The sequence below is a fragment of the Ostrinia furnacalis genome, unplaced genomic scaffold (genome assembly GCF_004193835.3).
Source record: "Ostrinia furnacalis isolate ACB-3 unplaced genomic scaffold, ASM419383v2 OfSCF4779, whole genome shotgun sequence".
Classification (NCBI taxonomy): Eukaryota; Metazoa; Arthropoda; class Insecta; order Lepidoptera; family Crambidae; genus Ostrinia; species Ostrinia furnacalis.
Window position 1 is genome coordinate 44,051 of NW_021135018.1, and position 21,494 is coordinate 65,544.

At 43.0% G+C, this 21,494-nt stretch overlaps 2 protein-coding genes across 2 annotated transcripts in view; both read left to right on the forward strand.

Moving 5' to 3' along the window:
• The window catches only part of LOC114359982 (trithorax group protein osa), a 47,732-nt gene extending 33,368 nt beyond the window's left edge, over positions 1 to 14,364 (forward strand). The window contains exons 10-18 of the mRNA XM_028314532.1: positions 728 to 847; positions 1,885 to 1,959; positions 2,798 to 2,885; positions 3,829 to 4,069; positions 6,607 to 6,699; positions 8,222 to 8,365; positions 9,738 to 9,806; positions 11,943 to 12,235; positions 12,433 to 14,364. Of these exons, the coding sequence (XP_028170333.1) occupies positions 728 to 847; positions 1,885 to 1,959; positions 2,798 to 2,885; positions 3,829 to 4,069; positions 6,607 to 6,699; positions 8,222 to 8,365; positions 9,738 to 9,806; positions 11,943 to 12,235; positions 12,433 to 14,008 (2,699 nt within the window). The 3' untranslated portion in view covers positions 14,009 to 14,364. The remainder of the gene's footprint in view (positions 1 to 727; positions 848 to 1,884; positions 1,960 to 2,797; positions 2,886 to 3,828; positions 4,070 to 6,606; positions 6,700 to 8,221; positions 8,366 to 9,737; positions 9,807 to 11,942; positions 12,236 to 12,432) is intronic.
• Positions 14,365 to 16,015: 1,651 nt separating this feature from the next.
• Positions 16,016 to 21,117, forward strand: LOC114359975 (zinc finger CCCH domain-containing protein 13-like). The gene is made up of 13 exons (XM_028314523.1): positions 16,016 to 16,397; positions 16,875 to 16,981; positions 17,237 to 17,329; positions 17,443 to 17,512; positions 17,600 to 17,691; positions 17,848 to 17,985; positions 18,182 to 18,296; positions 18,364 to 19,158; positions 19,235 to 19,345; positions 19,500 to 19,616; positions 20,040 to 20,171; positions 20,501 to 20,611; positions 21,088 to 21,117. Exons 1-13 carry the CDS (start codon positions 16,269 to 16,271, stop codon positions 21,115 to 21,117), a joined length of 2,040 nt encoding a protein of 679 aa, XP_028170324.1. The 5' UTR covers positions 16,016 to 16,268.
• Positions 21,118 to 21,494: the final 377 nt, after the last annotated feature.

Below are 21,494 nucleotides of genomic sequence, written 5' to 3' on the forward strand. Positions count from 1 at the left end.
TATTAGGCTTAATTTTACTACTTCAATAGCGACATCGGATGAGACTATACAGCTTTTTTTGTAAAATTTCACCTATTACAACTACATAAAGATGCCATATTGTTCATCTTGACATACCATCCTCGGTAATAGGCATCTCAGGCAGGCAGGTCTAGTTAGACAAGAGGCACTTTTTTAGCCAATCGAAAATCGAATAAAGGCCTTTCGACCATCTTTCGACAGTACTGTCACGTTTATGCCACTTGTCTAGGAGGCATGGTGTCAAATATCTAATAGCGTTATTATTATCATGAAATGGGGCATCAGATTTGCTGTGTAAAACAAACAATTGGCCAAAAAGTTTCTCATTGATTCTTGAAATCTACAAAGTCTAATTTGCATCAGCGTTCACTCTTAACAATAACAATGGAAGGAAGTAAAAATTTTTGAAGCCAATGACATGGGTTGATCTTAACGAAAATCTGTGGAATTTTACTGGATCAATAGGATAGTCAAAATAGAATTATGGGACTATCTTTGACCGGTAGTCTTTTGACTGTTCCATAGTGAAGAGAAGATGGTATTTTAAGGCATTCAACTGACTGTCAAGTTGAATCCCTCGATCATAACAAGACTTAGATTCGCCAATTTATTTTTGCCGTTTACTTTATATCCTGGTTTCCTGGTTGAGGTTGACAGTATATTAATATACAAGAGGAGGTAAATCTATTAACACTTTGTCCGCCAGGCTCATCAAATTCCCAAGAATCATTCCCCGGAGGCGGCGCGGGCGGCGGCGGCGGCGCGTCAATGGATGGCTACGGCGGCCAGTACGCCGGATACCCGCCGCAACCCAACCAGTCACAAGGTACGTACTTACGGATATTGTCACCTCACTAGAGGCGGGGTACGGTCAGTAGGTTAAAAATGTTGAATTTATTTGTATACTGTGGCATTTAAAGGGTTAATTTTCGAGTTCATGCCTTGCCCCGCCCATTCTAATTTGTCATCTTACTGGAAATGTGACACCCCTAGCCGTTTTGGAAGTTCTGAACGAACATTAGGGATGTCACATCGTTTTGACAGTTTTCATTGATTTCATAGCTTGCCACGGTCATTCAATTTAAACTTAACCAATGAAAGTATCAAAACGAAAATCAATATTGAATGTATAGCGATTTAGAAGTTAGTATAGTACGGTCAGCACACCTTCAGTTAGCACGGCGTGTTAAATGCTGTAAATGAGCTGAATAGAACTCGCGTTTCAGGAGTCTTGTTTTATGTAAATATATTTTAATCATACTTCATAACTTAAGTGCTTGAGTCCATTTAGTTGACTTATCTGTGCTTTTTTACCCAACACCTTTGGGTTCTATTTGGTTGGTTAGTTTTAAAATATTTTACTTGCCGGTTTTCGCTATTACATTTTAGCTGCTTCAAATATATATTTTTTTACCTCACGTAGAGTAAGATAGTGAGTCGATATCGTTTATTGACGACGTTACAAAATTGTTAATAGAATCGAGCTAAAACAGGGCTCCTGTGACGTCACAGGCGCCAGCGTCGCTTGTTCCGTTTCGTTGCGCCGTCTAACGCGCGCCACTGACCGATCACTGCTAACGGTTCATACTGCTTATCACTAATCCTAACCATCGCACCGGTTACGAGCTAGCTACTGACATAACTGAAGCCCGATTTTTAACTGAAAATACACCACCACACATTTTGGTGGCGGGTTCCGTCACCTTCTGTGTATACGGTATACAGGCTGCACACTTTGCCCTTTACCTAAAAATATTTTTGGAACGTTTGAGTTATAAAATTGGGCAAAGTTAACAACAATCGTCGCACAGACGTTGTTAGACAGTAGCTTCCTCGGCGTGGCACTAAGACGTGTGGTTGTAGGCGGCGGGCCGGGCGGCGACAACCTCGCCGCCTCCAACCCTTTCGACGAGCCGCCGGGGCCGCGCAGACCCCCAGGTACTTAACCCCCCTCACTCTCTTCGGCTGGGCCTCATCCAAACTTAACCTGCAACGTTGCAACTCGACCGTAACGTCACTAATCGTCTAAGGGTGTTTTTAATATCGTGCGAATTTTGCATTCGGCATGCGATATGCCCAGAAGTGTCCTTTTCATACAAGTATTTGCGCTTGCCGCACGTCTCGCGTGCGTATCTATTCTACACATTAAAATAAATACTTGTATGAAAAGGACACTTGCGGGTGTCACGCATGCGGGGCAATCCCGCGTCAATGAAGAAATCCGCACGATATTTAAAACCCTAAGCCCATTTTTTTTATTAACCCTGCCGATTATTGCGTGTCACATTTTACTTGGATTAAAATTGTGTGATTTAAGTTTGGAATGGGAACAGCCGATGTTGCTATTTGACTAATCGCATGTTTCATCTGATATTGTTGACTCTAACTCCATCATATCACGGTGCTCATAAAAACGCGCTACGTTGACTGTAAAATATTACAGTGTAACATGGTAACGGTCAGTTTGTGTGGTGATGGCTGATGGGTTTCATGATTTCATCTTATTGTTTCTTGTTACTTTCACAAATATTGTGAAACTTTGTATTTTGTTATATTATTTGCAAATCATGGTTTTGTATTGTAGGGGTTGAGCGATTTTACATATTTTGGCCGCATTTTTATTGTTTGCTGTTTATGTTAGTGGTGAACTTTGTGCATGAGTTAAGTATAATCTAGTGTAAAAAAGAGTTAGTGTGTAATTAGTGCTTATTATTTTGGATAGAAAACAAAGATCTAATTAATTTAGTTCAATGCAATTTACGAATTTGTTTTGCAGGTTACCAGCAAGGTTACGGGTATGAATATGGATCTCCTTACCAGCCCAATAGGCCAGTATATCCCCCCTATGGACCCGACGGTGACAGGTAAGATGTCCAAAAAATTACTTATATTTTATACATTGTTTTCTACAATAAAAACATCACTAGTAATCTTCTTGGTCCATGTCGTTGAACCATTTAACGAGCTTGTCTAAAGGCCACCTGGGAGTCGTGTAGCTTAACCTACAGGATCTCATTGAGTCGGCGGCCCAAAAATATTAAAATGTATACTGTGTTTAGTTTCTTGGCAGTCAAAAACAGTCTTCTAACATCGTCAACAGTCTCTTTTTTATTACAATTAACATTTGATATAGTCTGGTCCGGGAGCACGTAGAATTTTGTCTAATGACCCCAAGCTATCCATCCTTATCGCTCGCGCATAATTATGTTGCTATCACGTTCGCACACTCACTGCGGGCGTCCGTCCCACAGTCGCGACAGCAATATAATTACGCGCGAGCGATAAGGATGGGTAGCTTGGGGTTATTGGACAAAATTCTACGTGCTCCCGGACCAGACTATAGAAAAGAACCAATCATTCTTCTTGTCGGCCGTTTGGTGTAGTGGTCCGAAACGGACTACTATTCCGGAGGTAGCGGGTTCGATTCCTACACAGTACAAACATTTGTGTTCATGAACATATTTGTTTGTATTGGACTGGGTGTTTTCTATGTATAATAAGTATGTATTTACAAAAAAAAAAGTATTTAAGTATGTTTATATCCGTTGTCTAGTACCCATAGTACAAGCTTTGCTTAGTTTGGGACTAGAAGCGCAGTGTTAAATGTCCAAGGATATTTATTTATTATTTATTCTGTGGTCAAACTATTCGTATTAGGGTAACCACACATCAGAAAATTAATGGATAACTTTTATAATAATACTTACATTAACTTAAACTTGAATGTGGTTAAAATGCTAATTTTGATATTTTTTTGGGTAATTGATTTGTAACAAAAATGTAATATGAATTTGCATGGTTATCCAGGGGGTACCGGACGGGCGGCGAGTACCAGTACGGCGGCTACGGCGGCGGCTACCGCGGGGGCCCGGGCGCGGGCGGCGCGGGCGCGGGCCCCGCCCCCGCCGGCACGCCGCCGCCCGCGCAGCCCTACCCCGACTACTACCGCGCGCCGCACCCGCACCCGCCGCACTCGCCGCACCCGCACCCGCCGCACCAGCCGCACCAGCCGCACCCGCCGCACCAGCCGCACCAACCTCCGCACGAGGTGAGTCCCAAACATCTGAGCAACCCAAACTGCTGTTATCTATACAGGGTGGAAACGATAAGTGATCTCATTCGATTATTTCTAAACTATACAAGATATCGAAAAACTGGTTACTGAAATACTGATGTTGAAAGTGCTTCACGAGCTGTATCTAACGGTACCAATAATAGGTTACAGAATTAACCGATCTATCCGAAAATTAAATGTTTTCAGCCTCCATACTAAATGTATGTCAGCCAAACAAAATTAAAAGTATTTTTTTTTATTTAACAATAAACACTTAAAATGAACTCGTAAATTGCATTCTTATTTAAAATTATTCATGGAAAACATTGGTTTTAGGCTTTACTTGCTATAATATTATCAAGACATGAGTGCCATGACTGTTGCTGTGCTAAATGTATGGAAGCTGGAAACATTGAATTTTCAGATAGATCCAGTTAATTTGGTAACCTATTATTGGTACCATTGGATAGAGCTCTTAAAGCACTTTCAGGATCAGTAACCAGTTTATGGATATCTTGTATAGTTTAGAAATAATCGAGTGAGATCACTTATCGTTTCCACCTTGTATATATAAAAGAAAGTCGTGTTAGTTACTCCACTTATAACTCAAGAACGGCTGAACCGATTTAGCTGAAAATTGTCAGGGAGGTAGTTTAGAGCCAGGAGAAGGACATACTTTTTATCACGTTCGAAATAAAAAAAAAGTCTGCTTATTTATTGCCATTAAGGCGGAACAAAGTTCGCCGGGTCAGCTAGTGAACTTATAGTTTACGATTTACTTAGGTTAATATCAGTGGGTCGGACGCAGAATGTGCACTACTCAAAATGCGTACCTTTCCGTACTAATTTTAAGGCCCGTGATTGTCCTGTCGATTAGATATCTCAAGAGGTGTAGTCGCGCGTGTTTTGTTTTCGATGCAAACTCGTGTAGATGAACAGGCCTGGTATAACTGGCACATTGACAGTTTCAGTATGGGAATTATGTCAAAACTGATGATTTATGTGAAATTTAGTGTATCATAGATCGTCATAAATTATAGACTATATGTTATTCTGGGTTATAAACAATAATACTGTGAAGTTTCATCAAAATCCGTTCAGCAGTTTTTGCGTGAAAGAGTAACAAACATCCATACAAACTTTCGCATTTATAATATTTATAATATTAGTAAGATTAATATTTACTCTTGTTTGGTCGAATCCACCCTAAACTGAAAAATTTGTATAATATTTCACTGCCTGCTGCTGTCTTTCCCGAAAACATTAATTCAGGCCTTTTCAAGGCGATATGAATAGACACAGAGCAGATATGTACCATCCTAGACTGAATCTCACTTATCAGGCGCGATTGCGGTCAAATACCTACTTTGTTCTGCATAAAAAAATTGTATAGAATAGTGCACACACTGCGTTAAACCCCGATTAGTGCCGTAACTAGCCTTTACGCCCTGTGCTAGCTGCTATAACTGCGCTTGGGCCCTGGGCCCTAGTTACGGCACTGAATACGATTGAAACTTCGTACGCGCAACTCCGAATCTTAGTGTCAAAATAAAATATATATTAAATCAATCAATTTCATTATATGGATAGGAAAATCACTAGGATGGAGGCGTTTACGATGATCCAACTTTACTAATTGTCAGTCTTGGCTAGTTTAGTATTTTATAAGTTTAAAATCTTTCAGTGTCAAACTATTGCTTGTTACGATGCATGTTGAATTGTTGAATACCATGATTCTTCTTTACCTAGCCAACACTGATCAATCCCTGTTTTAATGAAAACTGACATTTATTTTTGGAAAACAACATTTGCCAGGAAAGTAAAGATAAATCGTTTCCAAAAATGAATTTCAGTTTCAGTTAGTAAATAGGATGATAGGTACGACTGTATGCACGACCTATTTTGATATGCAAGTTCTATATCTAGTATTATTAAAGTCAAAATATTTGTTATTGTTAATTCCCCTATATTTGCTTTATTATTTTATCTAGAGAATTTTTCAATATTTATTATACGATGTATGTTTGTAATGTCAGTGTATGTCTTCCGTGCATGGACTGCATGAAAGCAATTATTGTGGACGTATGCAGAAATGTGCTTTACGTATCGTACTGTGATACTGTGTCAGGGCATGACTTTAAAATGATTCCCTCTACCTCTACCATCTAATTTGGAATCGAATAGGATATGTATTGGAAACCAAATTATATCTTAGAATAGTATGATTAGAAAATGTAGCTTTTAAACTCTGCATGGATGAAATAAGACTTAGAAATTTTTATGTGATAAGTTATTTTATACATTGATAAAACATACATTATAAATTTAAGCTTCTTTTTTCTTTAGTGTAAAGGAAATAGGAGATACAGGAATACCATTTCCAAGTTTTAGGGCTTATACTGATCCAAAAGATTCCATCCACCAATGAAAGTTCCCTCTCGGTGGACTCAAGTACACAGCGTAGACATCGCTGCAGCGATGACGTCACTTGCCGCCGTGCCGTAGTGTTGACGCTCTGTTGTGGTGTGTAGGTGTCGGGCGGGCAGGGCCAAGCTGCTGGTATAATGAGCTCGCAGCTCGCGCGGCAGCTGGTGGCGCCGCTGCCCTCCCCGCGTGTCCCCTACGTACGGACGCCCCGTTTGTACCACGCACTCAACACCGCTTCCCATCGATTGGCGACCGGTCATACTCACCCGCACGGAACCGCGAGCACTCCCGCCTCGATTATCGATAGTGAAGCGTCCACTCGATTAGGCTACTCGGCGATGCGATTTCTGGCTTTATCTATCGCTCTTGTCAGACTCTGAGGTGGAATTGTGTAAAGCAATCGTTATCATTTGACAGTTCATAACGTACGATTATTCTGTCAAACGCTTTGTTTAACTGACTTTATCGTACGTTATGAACTGTCAAATGATTACGATTGCTTTACACAATTCCACCTCTGAATGGGTGCGAGAGACAAAGCCGGAAATATAGAAATCCTGGCAAAAGTAGCCTCGTATCTACGTATCGTTTCGGATATAGTCGCACTATCTGTCCCTTTCTAATTACGTGCGCTCACGCCATCAACAGTTTTATCCTACGTAAATAGAAAGAAGCAGAATCATGCTATCGCCGTAAACGATTCGTTAGATATGAGAACAATCGATTTGACTATTTGCCGATAAGATTGTTCATTTGATTCGATCATTCGATAAAACCATATTTGATGGCGATTCAGTTCATCCACCGAAATGAGTTTTAAAATGATATCAAGTACGAGTCAAATGAATATGTATTCGTGTCGACTATCGAGGTGGGACGTCAATCTCATCCGTGGTTTTGGCTTCATTTAATTATTTTTGAATAATACCACTCGCTTGACAAAATTTTAAGCTATCACTGTTAATTTTCTTCTGTTTTCGTTTAACTAAATTGGCTTGCGGTGTGATTAATTAATTGGCTTAACGATTGTTATTCGTCGGGCATCCGCCCCGGCGACGGCTCAAAATTTTATTTCGTCCGATGGCTCTTTCAAAATTTAACAAATAATCACAATATGGAAGTAAAGGTATAGAGTGTGTGGTGGTGGCTTATCTGACGACAAATTTTTGATCACTAAATCATGTGCATGCTTTCACATATTTCATGTAAGCTTAGCTATAAGTATGGTTATGTAGCTTTTTAATTACGGTATGACTCAATCGAGTGTATTATGTTTATATCATGTTTGTATGTATTTTTAATATTTAAAACATTTGATCGAGTCAATCGTTTGTAAGTAATAAAATCATCAAAATAATCGTCCATATTTTGGGTGCACTTGCACAGTGTATCAACACGTTTTTGTTATTTTTTCGATAGACCCTGTATTTTGAAACCATCATTATCATTTCGATCGTTTGACTTCTTAACATCTAGTTCAGGTATATCCTTAATAAGAGCTGAAAATAATATTTATTTTGGAATGAAGTTCGAAGAAAATACTTTATTGCAGTGTTGAGTTTTTATCTTATGTATTTATAAAATCCAGTGTTTAAAAACAATGTTACAATGTATGAAGAAACTGCCACAGCTAGATTTAACTCACGGTCAAACGTTCGAAAGCGGGGTCTTCGAGCCACCATAGTAACATCACTAATTTGCCATCCACCGCGCCCACAGTACGGCGGCAAGGCGATCGGAGCGGGCGCGGGAGTCCAACCGCCCGCGGGCACGCCGCGACGGCACCCGGACTTCGCGAAGGCGGACGGGTACGCGGGCCCGGTCGCGCCGGGCGGCGGGCCGCCGGGCCCGGGCGCGCCGACGGCCGGGCCGGGGNTTTAAGTGTAAAATGTTAAAAATGAATATATGAGAGTAAAACAAAAAAGCCGTCGAAGTACTTCTTTGGGATTTTTTTTTATCGGACAAACTATGCAATATCGTGTTTTGGAAAAGTTGTCGCCCTAGTTAAAGACATTAACTTACTCCTACAATTTTTTGTTTGCTAAAATATCTTTTCATTTAGAAACTATCTGCAAACAAAATCGGTCAAATATCGACAATTTGGGAAATCATGGCCTTAAGTAACTAAACTGACTAAAAACCGTACGCAGTTTGGTCGAGTACAGTGCAGTTTACAATTAATTTGTCGGCAGCTGCACAAATGGTTTTTGTAAAAACTTGGTTAAACCGTCCGGTTCGGACTCGCTTACATTTTTGGTGTTCGGGCACGTTTAGATACTAAATTACTCACCACTCGCCTAAATTACTCTACTAATGCGAACAATGCTATAGGTTCAGTTTGCACTTCGCTCTGCTTCTTTCTATATTAACTGCAGTATCTCACAATCATGGTCGAATTAGTGGTGAAAAATCTTGTGAATTAGTTTACCATGATTGTGGGATTTTAAAATAACTCGGATACATAATATCGCAGTTAGTTCTTGATTCAATATCATGTCAATAGTAATTGGGAATGTGAATGAATTACTTAAAAGTTATAGTTCCATAGTGAATGTAATGCATTCACGTTATGACATTACTCACATTTTAAATCACGATGCGATCACTCACGGTGTAACAATAGGAATGATGACTGGGTAATGAAATCGAAATTATATTTAGTCCGTCAGACAGATAATAAAAAAATGTTGGACACATTTTTTAAATTTTTTCATAATCGAATAATTACTGTATTATATCGAGTTACAATTATGCATAACAATAAAAAAAACTGTCGCGTGACGTCACTTTTGAGTAAAAAATCTACTCAAGCGTGACGTAACGCGCCATTTCAACTCGATGTAGCTCAGTTATTATTAAATTATGAAAAAAAAATAAAAAATATGAGTCTAATATTTTCTAATTATCTGTCTGACGGAAAAAATATGATTGAAATTTTGTCATCTAGCCTATTCATTCGGTTGACTCGGTGTTTCTATAAACGATACGTGAAATACTTCGATAAATATTTTGGTCACGTGGGTGGTTTCATGTGTCCAACCGGCGAGTGGTACTAGTGGTAAAGTAATTATGTTGCTGTCGCGCTCGCACACTCACTGCGGGCGCCCGTCGCACAGTCGCGACAGCAATATAATTACGCGCGAGCGATAAGGATGGGTAGCTTGGGGTCATTGGACGGGATTCTACGTGCTCACGGACCAGGCTTTAGTAACCAAGCTGTGTGGATGCTTTGTAGACGTCCGGCGCGGCGTGGGGCGGCGCGCCGCGGCCCTCGCACGAGCCCTACCCCGCCGCGCCATCGCCCGTGAGTTCATTCACCTCATGTCACCACCCCCCATATAAGGTCACAACCACCACATCGCCCTCAGCCATGTTGACGTGGCAGTTGAGACAAATGGCAATGCCAGATTTTGTATGGAAGGTGGCGTCTTTTTTTTTTTACTATTAGATTGCAATTTCTTACAAAAGATCCGCACAAAATGCAACTCTAGTATGTAAAATCATCAAACTTCTAAGGCTCGTAACTCAGTTCAGACTGAGTTTAGAGGTATAGGTACATGTCATAATAAGTTTGGTTTATTACACTATTTTGGAATAAAAAAACAAGGTTTGATCGATGGCCGCGCGAAAAAAAAGACGCCAATTTCCGGCATTGTCTTTTGTTGCAACCACCACGGCAGTGGATGTGATAAATAAAGTTTCATCTACAAACATTGAGTCTTTAATTTACTACGGTGAATAAAAAAGTACCAGGAGGCCTAAGATGCTCGCCGTGTTAAGCTTTTATCGCGCCATTTTATCGATTTTACGTGATAAGCCTATACGTTTGTCGTCTAAAATGATCGATAAGATTTTATCATGGCGCGCATCCTAGTCCGACTGGGCAACATAAGGAGCTATTTCTAACTCTTTTTTTGCTTACCCGAGAAAAAAATCTGCCGGGCAAAGTGGTGGGTGGAACCTACTCCCTCGCACACTCATGAGTCCTGCCTTCATAGCATGCCATGCCTGCTTTCACCAATTTCTTGCGTTGTCGCTCTGAACACTAACTACGGACATGAAAAGCTTAGCATAAATAGCATCTAGATTCCTAGACCTAAGGCAAATTCTATCACCAACTTCTTGAAACTGATCTGGGTCTACAGACAACACCACATTATTACTCTTTGTGATAAATGTGTAATATGAGCAAAATATACTAATAACGCTGAGTTGCACCATCGTATTTTAACCATAATAATGACCGGTGCTTTTTGTATGGAGTTTGACAGATTTTTGACGTTTGTCTAAGTTAAAGTGTTGTCTCACTCAGCCTAAATGTATACAGGGTGACAGGTAAAGCGATACATTCCTTGAAAGGGGTTAAAGTAGAGCTTATTTGCAGTCATTTAAGTCATATGACACCATGTCCGAAACTTGTTCATTTCCAAGTTATTCAAGATTTATGTATTTTTTTAAAAATCTCCAGTTTTTATGTTAAAATGTACCCTTGTAACGAAGAATACGGAATAATGTTAACTTTTTTGTTGTATTCGTATAGCTAAATAATAAGATTGACATTTTAAATTAAAATTTGCAAGAAAGAATCGTCATTACTCAAGTAAAAGCTAAAAAACTATGTATTATTTTGCAAAAAAAATATGTTTTAGGTAATTAAACGAAGAATTTCCAAGAAAAAATGTATGGAATGTTGTGTACAAATTACAGAATTTAGTTCCTTAATTCATTAGCTATTCAAAAAGGTACAGGTGTTTAACAAACACTACATAATTATTTTTTTTGTAGTGTTTGTTAAACACCTGTACCTTTTTGAATAGCTAATGAATCAAGGAACTAAATTCTGTAATTTGTACACAACATTCCATACATTTTTTCTTGGAAATTCTTCGTTTAATTACCTAAAACATATTTTTTTTGCAAAATAATACATGGTTTTTTAGCTTTTACTTGAGTAATGACGATTCTTTCTTGCAAATTTTAATTTAAAATGTCAATCTTATTATTTAGCTATACGAATACAACAAAAAAGTTAACATTATTCCGTATTCTTCATTACAAGGGTACATTTTAACATAAAAACTGGAGATTTTAAAAAAAATACTTAAATCTTGAATAACTTGGAAATGAACAAGTTTCGGACATGGTGTCATATGACTTAAATGACTGCAAATAAGCTCTACTTTAACCCCTTTCAAGGAATGTATCGCTTTACCTGTCACCCTGTATGTATGATATACATTGTTGGAAACTTCTGGCAGTGGTTAGTAGTTCAGTATGTGGCAACGCTGGGAGATGCTTGAAACGATCAATAAATATGAACATCAAATCTTGATTTGGTTGAAACATGCTACAAACGTTTACTCGCCACTCGAGGTTAGGTGTATTTTGAATACCTATGGATATTGCCGTAAATCCCTGACGAATCGACGTTTATTTACAGAGCACACCGTCAGGAATGGCGGGCGGGCAGATAAAGCGAGAAATGACGTTCCCCGCGGAATGCGTAGAGGCGGCGCTGCCCACCGGCGACAAGCGGCGCCGCCTCACCAAGGCCGACGTGGCGCCGGTGGACGCCTGGCGCATCATGATGGCGCTCAAGTCCGGGCTGCTGGCCGAGACGTGCTGGGCGCTCGACATCCTCAACATCTTGCTGTTCGACGACAACTGCATAGGCTACTTCGGGCTGCAGCACATGCCCGGCCTGCTCGACCTGCTGTTGGAACACTTTCACAGGTGAGGCGCTCGGACTCGATATCACCCCAATTGTGATTTTGCGACTAATCCGAAGAACGCTAGATCATTATAGTGAACCCATAATATTTAGCTTACCATGAGGGGTTAGCGGGATTTGAATTTACAAATTGCTAATGTTAATGTTATGAATGAAACTCGTAACATTTGTGCTGATCGCCACCCTAATTAATTTACAGAAGTTTAAGTGAAGTGTTCGACGCGCCGACGACGGAGGAGACCCCCTGGTACGCGCGGCCCGCCAGCCCCACGCCGCCGCGGGCCGCGCGCCGCCGCCTCGAGCCGCCCGACCCCGCCGAGCGCGTGCGCGTGCTCGCCGGCGACAACTACACGCTCGAGACGCGCCGCCGCCAGCCCGTCACCCTGCGCGCCGGCGACGAGCTGTTCGCGCCCGAGCCCTGCGCCGCGCCGCGCGCCGCGCTCGACGACGTGCTCGAGCCCTGGCAGCACGCCGAGCCCGCCGCCGCGCACCTCGTGCCCTGCTTCCGCGCCGACTACCTGCACCTGCCCTTCGCGCGCCTGCTGCCCGGCCGCCGCGCGCCCAGCCCGCCGGCGCCCGCGGCGACCGCGTCGACCGCGCCGGCGCCGGCCGCCACGCCCGCGCCCGCCCCCGCCGCGCCCGACGCGGACAACCTCGAGGCCGAGCCCATGGAGCTGGAGCCCGAGCGCGAGCGCCGGCCCGCGCTGCAGGTGCGCGACCCGGCCGGCGTGCTCAAGCGCCGCCGCCTCGAGGACTACGAGGACGAGTGCTACACGCGCGACGAGCCCAGCCTCAACCTCGTGGACGAGACGCGCGACGCGCTCGCCAAGCGCTGCGTGGCGCTGTCCAACATTCTGCGCGGGCTCACGTTCGTGCCCGGCAACGAGGCCGAGTTCTCGCGCTCCGGCGCCTTCCTGGCGCTGGCCGGCAAGCTGCTGCTGCTGCACCACGAGCACGCGCCGCGCGCCGCCCGCGCGCGCGCCTACGAGCCGGCGCGCGACGACGCCGAGCCCGACGCCTGCTGCTCGTCGCTGCGCGGCGCCGCCGAGTGGTGGTGGGACGCGCTGGCGCAGCTGCGCGAGGACGCGCTCGTGTGCTGCGCCAACGTGGCGGGCGGCGTGGAGCTGGCGGCGCAGCCCGAGGCCGTGGCGCGGCCGCTGCTGGACGGGCTGCTGCACTGGAGCGTGTGCCCGGCGGCCGTGGCCGGCGACGCGCCGCCCGCCGCGCACGCCGGCTCGCCGCTGTCGCCGCGCCGCCTGGCGCTGGAGGCGCTGTGCAAGCTGTGCGTGACGGACGCCAACGTGGACCTGGTGCTGGCCACGCCGCCGCGCGGCCGCATCGGCGCGCTGTGCGCGGGGCTGGCGCGCGACCTGTGCCGGCCGGAGCGGCCGGTGGTGCGCGAGTTCGCCGTGAACCTGCTGCACTACCTGGCGGGCGCGGGCGGCGGCGCGGCGCGCGAGGTGGCGGCGCAGGCGGCGGCCGTGGCGCAGCTGGTGGCGTTCATCGAGCGCGCCGAGCACGCGGCGCTGGGCGTGGTGAACCAGCACGGCGTGGCGGCGCTGCGCGACAACCCGGACGCGATGGGCACGTCGCTGGACATGCTGCGGCGCGCGGCGGCCACGCTGCGGCGGCTGGCGGGGCACGCGGAGAACCGGCCGCTGCTGCGGCGGCACGAGCGGCGGCTGCTGGCGCTGGTGATGAGCCAGATCCTGGACCAGAAGGTGGCGCACGAGCTGGCGGGCGTGCTGTTCGCGCTGGCGCAGGCGCGCGACTGAGTGTGACGTCACGCGCCGTGTACATAGGGGGCGCCGGCCGGACTGTTAGCCCCTCCGGTTTTGTTATTTATGTCCGTGATGATTTATTTACGAGAATGTCGATGTGCATTACGATTTCTATTGTTCGATCGAAGAAAGATGTATTATAACTCGTAATTTTGATTTTTATAATAAAATGGGACTTGAATCTGTTTATTGGTTTTATGATGGAGATTTTATACCGAGTACCTTTAGCGCCTTTGTCTATAAGAGAATACGTAGTGGAGAGTGTGAGGAGCTTATGTGGGCTATAAGTTTTAATTAAGTTTAATGTGAATTATTACAATAATCTATAATATATTGAAATTGAATCTGAATTTTATTTATTTATTTTGTGAATTGGCATTTTATGATTTTGTACACCTCGTTTAAAATTCACATTTTAAAATAAAAACAGAAGCAAGTATATCAGAATTTTTAAAATTACCTTTGGGGCCTTATTTCTTTTATCGTAAATTGGGGGATAATATATTTTTTGTTATTGTTTTGATAACTCATTTCTATTCACACAAAAAATAATTAAAATGAGGGGAAAAAATATGAAATAAAAACCCTTTGCCCTACCCTCTAGTATATTATCCCTTTGTTAGAAAACCTGTTATGTACCTGTATACCTAGTAGACGCACCCTTTCCGTCGCTAAAAGAGTTCGTTTCAGCCGAAAGACGTCCACTGCTGGACAAAGGCCTCCCCCAAGGATAAAATAATATCATCATCATCATTTCAGCCATAGGACGTCCACTGCTGAACATAGGCCTCCCCTAATGCTTTCCACGTTGATCGATTGGTAGCGGCCTGCATCCAGCGCTTCCCTGCTACCTTTACGATGTCGTCAGTCCACCTTGTAGGTGCGTTTTCCGGTACGCGGCCTTCATTCCAGAACCTTGCTGCCCCATCGGCCGTCAGTTCTGCGTACTATATGCCCTGCCTGTATAAAATAATATAGTAAAAGAGTAAAATAATATTATTTATTTGAGATTTTAATATTATTATGCTAACTGCAAAACGTGCTGAGCTGTAAAACACTACTTATAAAACTTTTTCTTATGCCTGTAACTGCTGCTCCTGCAGAGAAACACAAGGCAAAATAGCTAGTGGAGAAATAAATTGATGCTATATTATTGTAGGCGCGCGCTATTCCTTTTATTTATTTTATTATGCGAATAACTATTTAATTTGCTAGGTTTGGTAAAACTTTGCAACAAAAAATCTGCACAGAAGTAAAGTTTATTTTGGCGCGAAATATAAGCACAGTTTGACATTTCAACAAGAAATACACATGACTGGAATTTGGCGCGTAATTTAAATTTAGAACTGCCTTTCAAAAGGGTTTCCTTGAACTTAAATGAAAATGGTCGCTTTGATAGGGAAAACTTGGAAGTAAACATAAGAAAAATGAATTAATGTTGTTGGCTTTTCTTGAACTGCCTGGCTTTCACTGCACGCATTAGGTAAAAATGCTGTCCATGTAGAAAAGTAAAGTTCTGTCGAGTTGGAAATGAGATTGTATGAAAGATAAGTAATTTTTTTTATTTTCCTATTATTTTTCAAAGTCAATGGGTTCGATCCCCATTGCCTAACAAGGGTTTTCATTAATAGTGGAGTAAGATGATGGAATAGTTTTAGTAGTTCCCAGTTTCTGCGTGAATTTGTGGTAAGATTGGAAGAAGTAAAATAGGCGAACTTAATGCCATATGGCATTCTCATCTTCCAGTCAACCGTTGGGCATAACAGAAAATCAAAGAATTTTAACGCGCGTGGCCCGTTTGTGATACTATAAGTAATTTTTTTACCAATGGGTAACTGCATAACTGTTACACAAAATGGTGTGACTCAACGGGAACATAGGGTTGTCAAAATTCGGGATATAAAGTATCCTGTTATCAGTCGGTTTTACAAAACCGATTTTTTTAGGATTCTGAATATTCTGATGCAGTCGATGCAGTGCGTCGCATTCTTATCAGAATGAATCATATTTTTCTGGCAGCTAAGAATAATTGACATGTGTCTCAAAATTCGTTATTCAACTATTCCTACTGATTTGTCACCCATCACTATCCGTGAATGTTTGGTTAGATTTATATTTAAAATTCCCTTTTCGTATAACGATAGCAATAGGTATTCTATATCCCAATTTTAAGTTACAGCGATGAAAATAGTAAAGTACTGTTTTAGTGTAGTTTTGTTAGTCTGATGTCGCGTGATCCTATCGATTACCTGCGATGGAGTGTCAGTCGAGCGATAGTAAAAAATTGTTCAAAGTATTCGACGCCTCGAAACGCAAGCGCACCAGGAAGAAGCGGGAAGGACTGGACGACTCGAACTCCATAGCCACGGATGACTCTACAAGCGTAAGTATGATTGGTATACCATGACCATATAGCCACGTGATTCAGCAATAACGCTCGTATTTACAAACGATGCTTGCATGTGAAGCCAGAAAATCGAACGCACAGCGTTAAATAGAGCTCTTATGATTGGTTCATGTGTCACCTTGGTGCGTCCACGCGCACTGTGTGACCTCATAGTAAGTACATAGTGTTTGTGAATACGGGCGTAAGACGTCAAGTAGGTATTGTTGATGCGAGTTGTTAGGTAAAATTCGGTTACTCTGTTCCCACCAGTTATACTGGAGTGGTGCGCGAGGTGTATTCTCTCATCATCATTGCTGTAGTGTAGCGAGCAGTGAGTCTTTATGAATGTGTTTGAAGCAAACAGATTGGTTTTAGAAAGAAAGAGATTCAGTTCTTGCATGCACTAAACATGAGTTCACTATTGCATTCTCTATTGGTAAAAAATAGGGAAATATAATTATTAATTTCACATAGGGTTGTCAAGCAACAGTGATGCGCGTTTCTTCGGCCAAGGCGAGCCTCCAAGACATTCCCACGGCACAGACGGTCGCCGTCACCGGAGACAATGTGGACCCCAAAAGGTTCCTGCTATTCCTTTTATTTTTCCTTATATTATCCATTTTATCATTTACTTTCTTTTATGAGCAATGCTGCTAAGTATAATATTACACCAAGTAGAAGGGAAACTAGCAATCTACTTAGGTAGGATTCTTCTGTTGGGTCTATCATACGAGCCTTTTTTCGTGAGGAAGCTGAGAAGCCATCGTGAAAGTGCGACCAATTTAGTTTTTTTTTTGCTTGCGGTCATCATTTTAAGTTTCTTTCTGTACGTGCAGAGATCGAGACAGCAGTCCTTCGGTGTCCCGCTCGCCAGGCCGCGGTGACACCCGCCACTCGTGTCGCTCGCCTCGACGTCATCGGCGCAGCACGTATGATTTATTTTCATATCTTTCTACAATATGTTCCGTAGTTGACATCATTACAGTAGTCTGCTCTGTTAGCCCTTAGCAGTCAGTAAGTCTAAAGTATATTTTGTCTACAGAAGGGACGGCGTTTCCTTAGCACTCAAAGCTGGTCTAGTCTCGACTCCACGCTCCACTTCGCCGCATCAGGTACTTGTCTCAATAAACGGAACGTGCTCATACTTCTTTAAGGAGTTATCTTGTGGCAATTAATAGACGTTACGTTACGTATTTTAGGAGGCCGACGGCGCTATAGACTCCATTCCGCAAGATCAAGATTCATTCATCTATGCTTTCTTAGAAGAAGCCATCAAAAGGGACAAAAAGAGGTAACGTCTGCTATTCATCATTAGATACTTATGCTTACTCAAGTAAAGTATAGGTGACAATAGCCGGCATTAGACTAAGTACCCTATTCGTTGCTAGTGTTCCTCAGTTTTTTGTTTGGCTTAAAAAAATAGCTTTGACATAAATGTCAAACGCAGGCAACGCGAGCGCCACTCTCGTCGTCACGAAGACCGGCGGATGAGCCATGAGCACGAGCGCGACGTGTCCGGCCACCGCGAGCACCGCCACCGCCACCGCCGGCGCCACGATCACGACGCCTCTAGGGAACGGGACAGGTCAGTTTAGTGGTAGGCCCTTCTCTTTCTGACTGAGACAGCCCCATATAACCTACTAGCCTACCCCCCGGCGGGCATTAAATTCATGCATTTTCCTGACGTGAAAGTATACGACACGAACCGACCACAATCTTCAAAAGCGTAGCCCTCACCCGCATGGCAAAAGATTTAGGAAGCGTTTTTTGTCATTACTCAGGCCTAAGAAAGAGGAGGCAGTGGCTCCAGCAGTTGATCAGGCTGTTCTCTTCGAAACATTTGCGAAGATATGTTCCCAGTTGAACGCGAAGTCTACTGCGTACGCTAACCCTGTGGTAAGTTCGTTTGAGTTAAAAATAGATGTGGATAAGTATCTAGTTTTATCATAAATGTAACTTTCAGCCTCGAACTCTCAGCCATAAGTCGCTGCAGTGCGAAGTGGTGTCCCGTCGCGACTCCTACGATGTAGACCACCACCCTGTGCGCCTGCGCAGCCACGAGCATTCCCGCGAGAACGTGTGCAAGACGCGCAGCCAGGACAACTGCCGCGGCCGCGTCTACAGCCACGAGCGGATATCGGCCAATCCACGACCCGATAAAGATAAATGCAACTGCTGTTACGACAAAGACGTCGCTAAATATTCCAGCAAACTCAATATGACTCGGTCAAAGATGAGAAACGTCGACGATGACAGATACCCTGACTATCCCCCTGAAAATCCCCGGAATCACTTGGACCACGGCTACAGATCTCGAGCTCCTGATAACAGAGATTACAGAGACTATGATAGAGATTTCGCGAAAGAAAAGCACTACGAAAATGATAAAAGGAGGTATTACGATCAGAAAACCAGCAGGAGTTTCGAAGTTTCAAGAGACGGGTATCCCGACGACGAGAAGTATTGTAGACGAACTGCTAGAAGCGATAACAATAAGGAGAAGCATTATGATGAAAGAGACAAATATTATGAAGAGAAGCACATGGATCCTCGTGATCGGTATTTGCCGAGTAAAGATCGTCGCGTGAAACGAAACTTGGATCGGTTCGAGCGGACATCTGTCGCATCGAGAGATGACGATTACAGGGATAGAGACAGGGACAGGTATTCAGAACGGGAAAGAGATTCAGGGCTAAGTGTTGCCGACGGAGAGAACAGCACTGTTAGCGGAAAGAGCAATTACCTGAGAGTAGTCAAAGTAAGTAATCCGCAGACATTTTACATTACAAGTAGGTACTTGGTCATGAGTTATAATAATAAAATAATTATTGCAGCAAGAAATTGCGGAGCAAAGGGAAGCTATGGACAAAATGATGAAATTGTGGAAAGAACTGATGCGTTGTTTCAAAGGAATGTCGACGCAAGGACAGACTAAATCCGTTCACGTGAGCGAATGACATATTTTAACTGTAGATTTCTTGAAGAAAACTTAACTTTAGAGTAACTGAAAGGCACTCTTGGTCCTTATAAATCCCAGTACCTCTAGTAGGCTAAAAACTGCCCTGCTGAAGTTATGTTTACCATTACTGAACGTTTTAGGAGTCGGCAGCCAATGCCCAAGAGTCGGCGGCGGCGCAGCTGCGTCTGTGGCGCGAGTGCATGCGGCGCTACGAGACCGTGGCCCGGGACGTTGGCGATACCGATGCTCGGCTTATGGTTATTTATCACCCTTCAATTTATACATAACATGTTGCCAAATCTATCATCATCATCTCAGCCGCAGGATCTAAGGCTGAACATGGGCCTTCCTTAATGATTTACATATTGACCGGTTTGTAGCGACCTGCATCCAGACTTGTGTACTTACTCATTTTCAAAAATTTATTGATTTAGTTAGTCACGTGGTACCGGCAGAGTAGATTATGATTATCCCCACTTTTCCCCTCGATACCGTAATAGGCAGATAAAGGCAAATGTGAAAACATCAGACTCTTCAAACCAGTCTAGTCATCGTGAGGAGTGTGGGCCAAATCCATTCACCTCTGGTACTTAAATTAGAGAGTCCTACCTTCTTACTCCGACTGAATGAGCTAGCGACTAAATGAGCTGACGATGGTTGATGTAGTGGTCCGTTTATAGGAAGAGATCAACAAGCAAAGGTCTGAGATGGCAGAGATGGCGAGCATGTGGCAGGAGTGCCTGCAGCGCTACCGCGAGATGAGCAGCGACTTCAACAGCCTCAAGCAGCAGGTCACCATCACCAAGCAGCAGGTGAGTCGTGTCTGGTGGAAGTCAACATCAAAGTCAAAATGATTTTTCATTTATTTGTCTGGTGTACTGAACTCGTACTTAAATTCCAAATCGTCAAATTATTTATCTGTCTCGGGACTTTTGCTCGTTTAATATTATGACGATTTAATTGGTAATTGGCTTGCTTTGTTAGTTCATCAAAATCTTGGACGAATATCAAAATATTTGTCGATGGCAATACCCCAATAATTTTACTTAAACTTTTTATGTGACTCAATCAGAGTTACATGTATCCAAAGTATTCTGTGCAAATGTGACTCGAGATTTTGGAATTTATATTATGTTTGTAGTTCGTGCCGCCTGAAAGTCCTACGCGTTTACCTGCCGCGCCCATTACTTGTGCTGAAGGCGAGGGTAGCGTGCCTCCCGCGCCATATAGACTGCCGCCAAACTACCCGCAGGTGGGTGCATTGTTATATTGTTTCAGATTGTGTTCTAAGTATTTTAAAATTTAAGGGGGTCCTGCACAGAATCCTTAAAATTGACATATTTTTAAATCACGAGTGCTCTGCGATTAGTGACTTAAATACATCAAAGGAACTTGTGTAGGGTAGCCCAATCCTTGATCTAGGTCGCCGCCTTTTCGAAATTTTGAATAAATACGTAAAAAATTGATAAACAACATTTAAAATGCAGACATATGGAAAATTTATTTCTTCGAGAACTTTGTTAATTTAATGTATGAAGTAATAATTTTTATATGGAAATGTTTAAATTAATATTTTGAAGGTCGCCCCCTTTTTCGTTTTAGGTATTAATGCATTAATATTGATAATTTTTGATTTTCCCAAAAAAACTTTGCCGAGAAGAAATCATCAGGCGTTTTGCTTTATCGTAGCTGTCAAGTGTCAAATGTGTGTTTGTCAATCCTTTACAGAGTAGTGTAGAGCGCAGAGCATGCAAATAGTATCTCTTTTGTTATGACTTCGATTGTTACGAAAAAATATTTTACTTATTTTATAGTTAACTAGCTGTGCCCGCGACTTCATCCGCGTGGAATAATGACTTTGGGTAGGCACTTTTACTAATTTAGTCTAATTATTTTACAAATAGCTTTTGCCCGCGACTTCGTCCGCGGAGAAGTCGAAAACGTTCTCATTCGATTTTTAAATGTTTTTAACGTTATTATCTAAATGTTTGAATACTTATAAAATATAAAAATCTTAAAGGTTAAATTAATAAACATAAAAATAAAATTTTCTTATATTTTATGAATATGCAGCTCGGCCTTTGATCGGTGGTATTATCTTTTTGCAACGAAATCGAAAACTACACTGGCACATT

Bases quoted from the DNA above. Each gene is read 5' to 3' on its own strand.
- LOC114359975 (XM_028314523.1), top strand. From the start codon at position 16,269: ATGGAGTGTCAGTCGAGCGATAGTAAAAAATTGTTCAAAGTATTCGAC. The intron at 17,513-17,599 runs GTACTTGTCTCA...TACGTATTTTAG, and splicing joins GCTCCACTTCGCCGCATCAG to GAGGCCGACGGCGCTATAGA. The intron at 17,692-17,847 runs GTAACGTCTGCT...TGTCAAACGCAG, and splicing joins ATCAAAAGGGACAAAAAGAG to GCAACGCGAGCGCCACTCTC.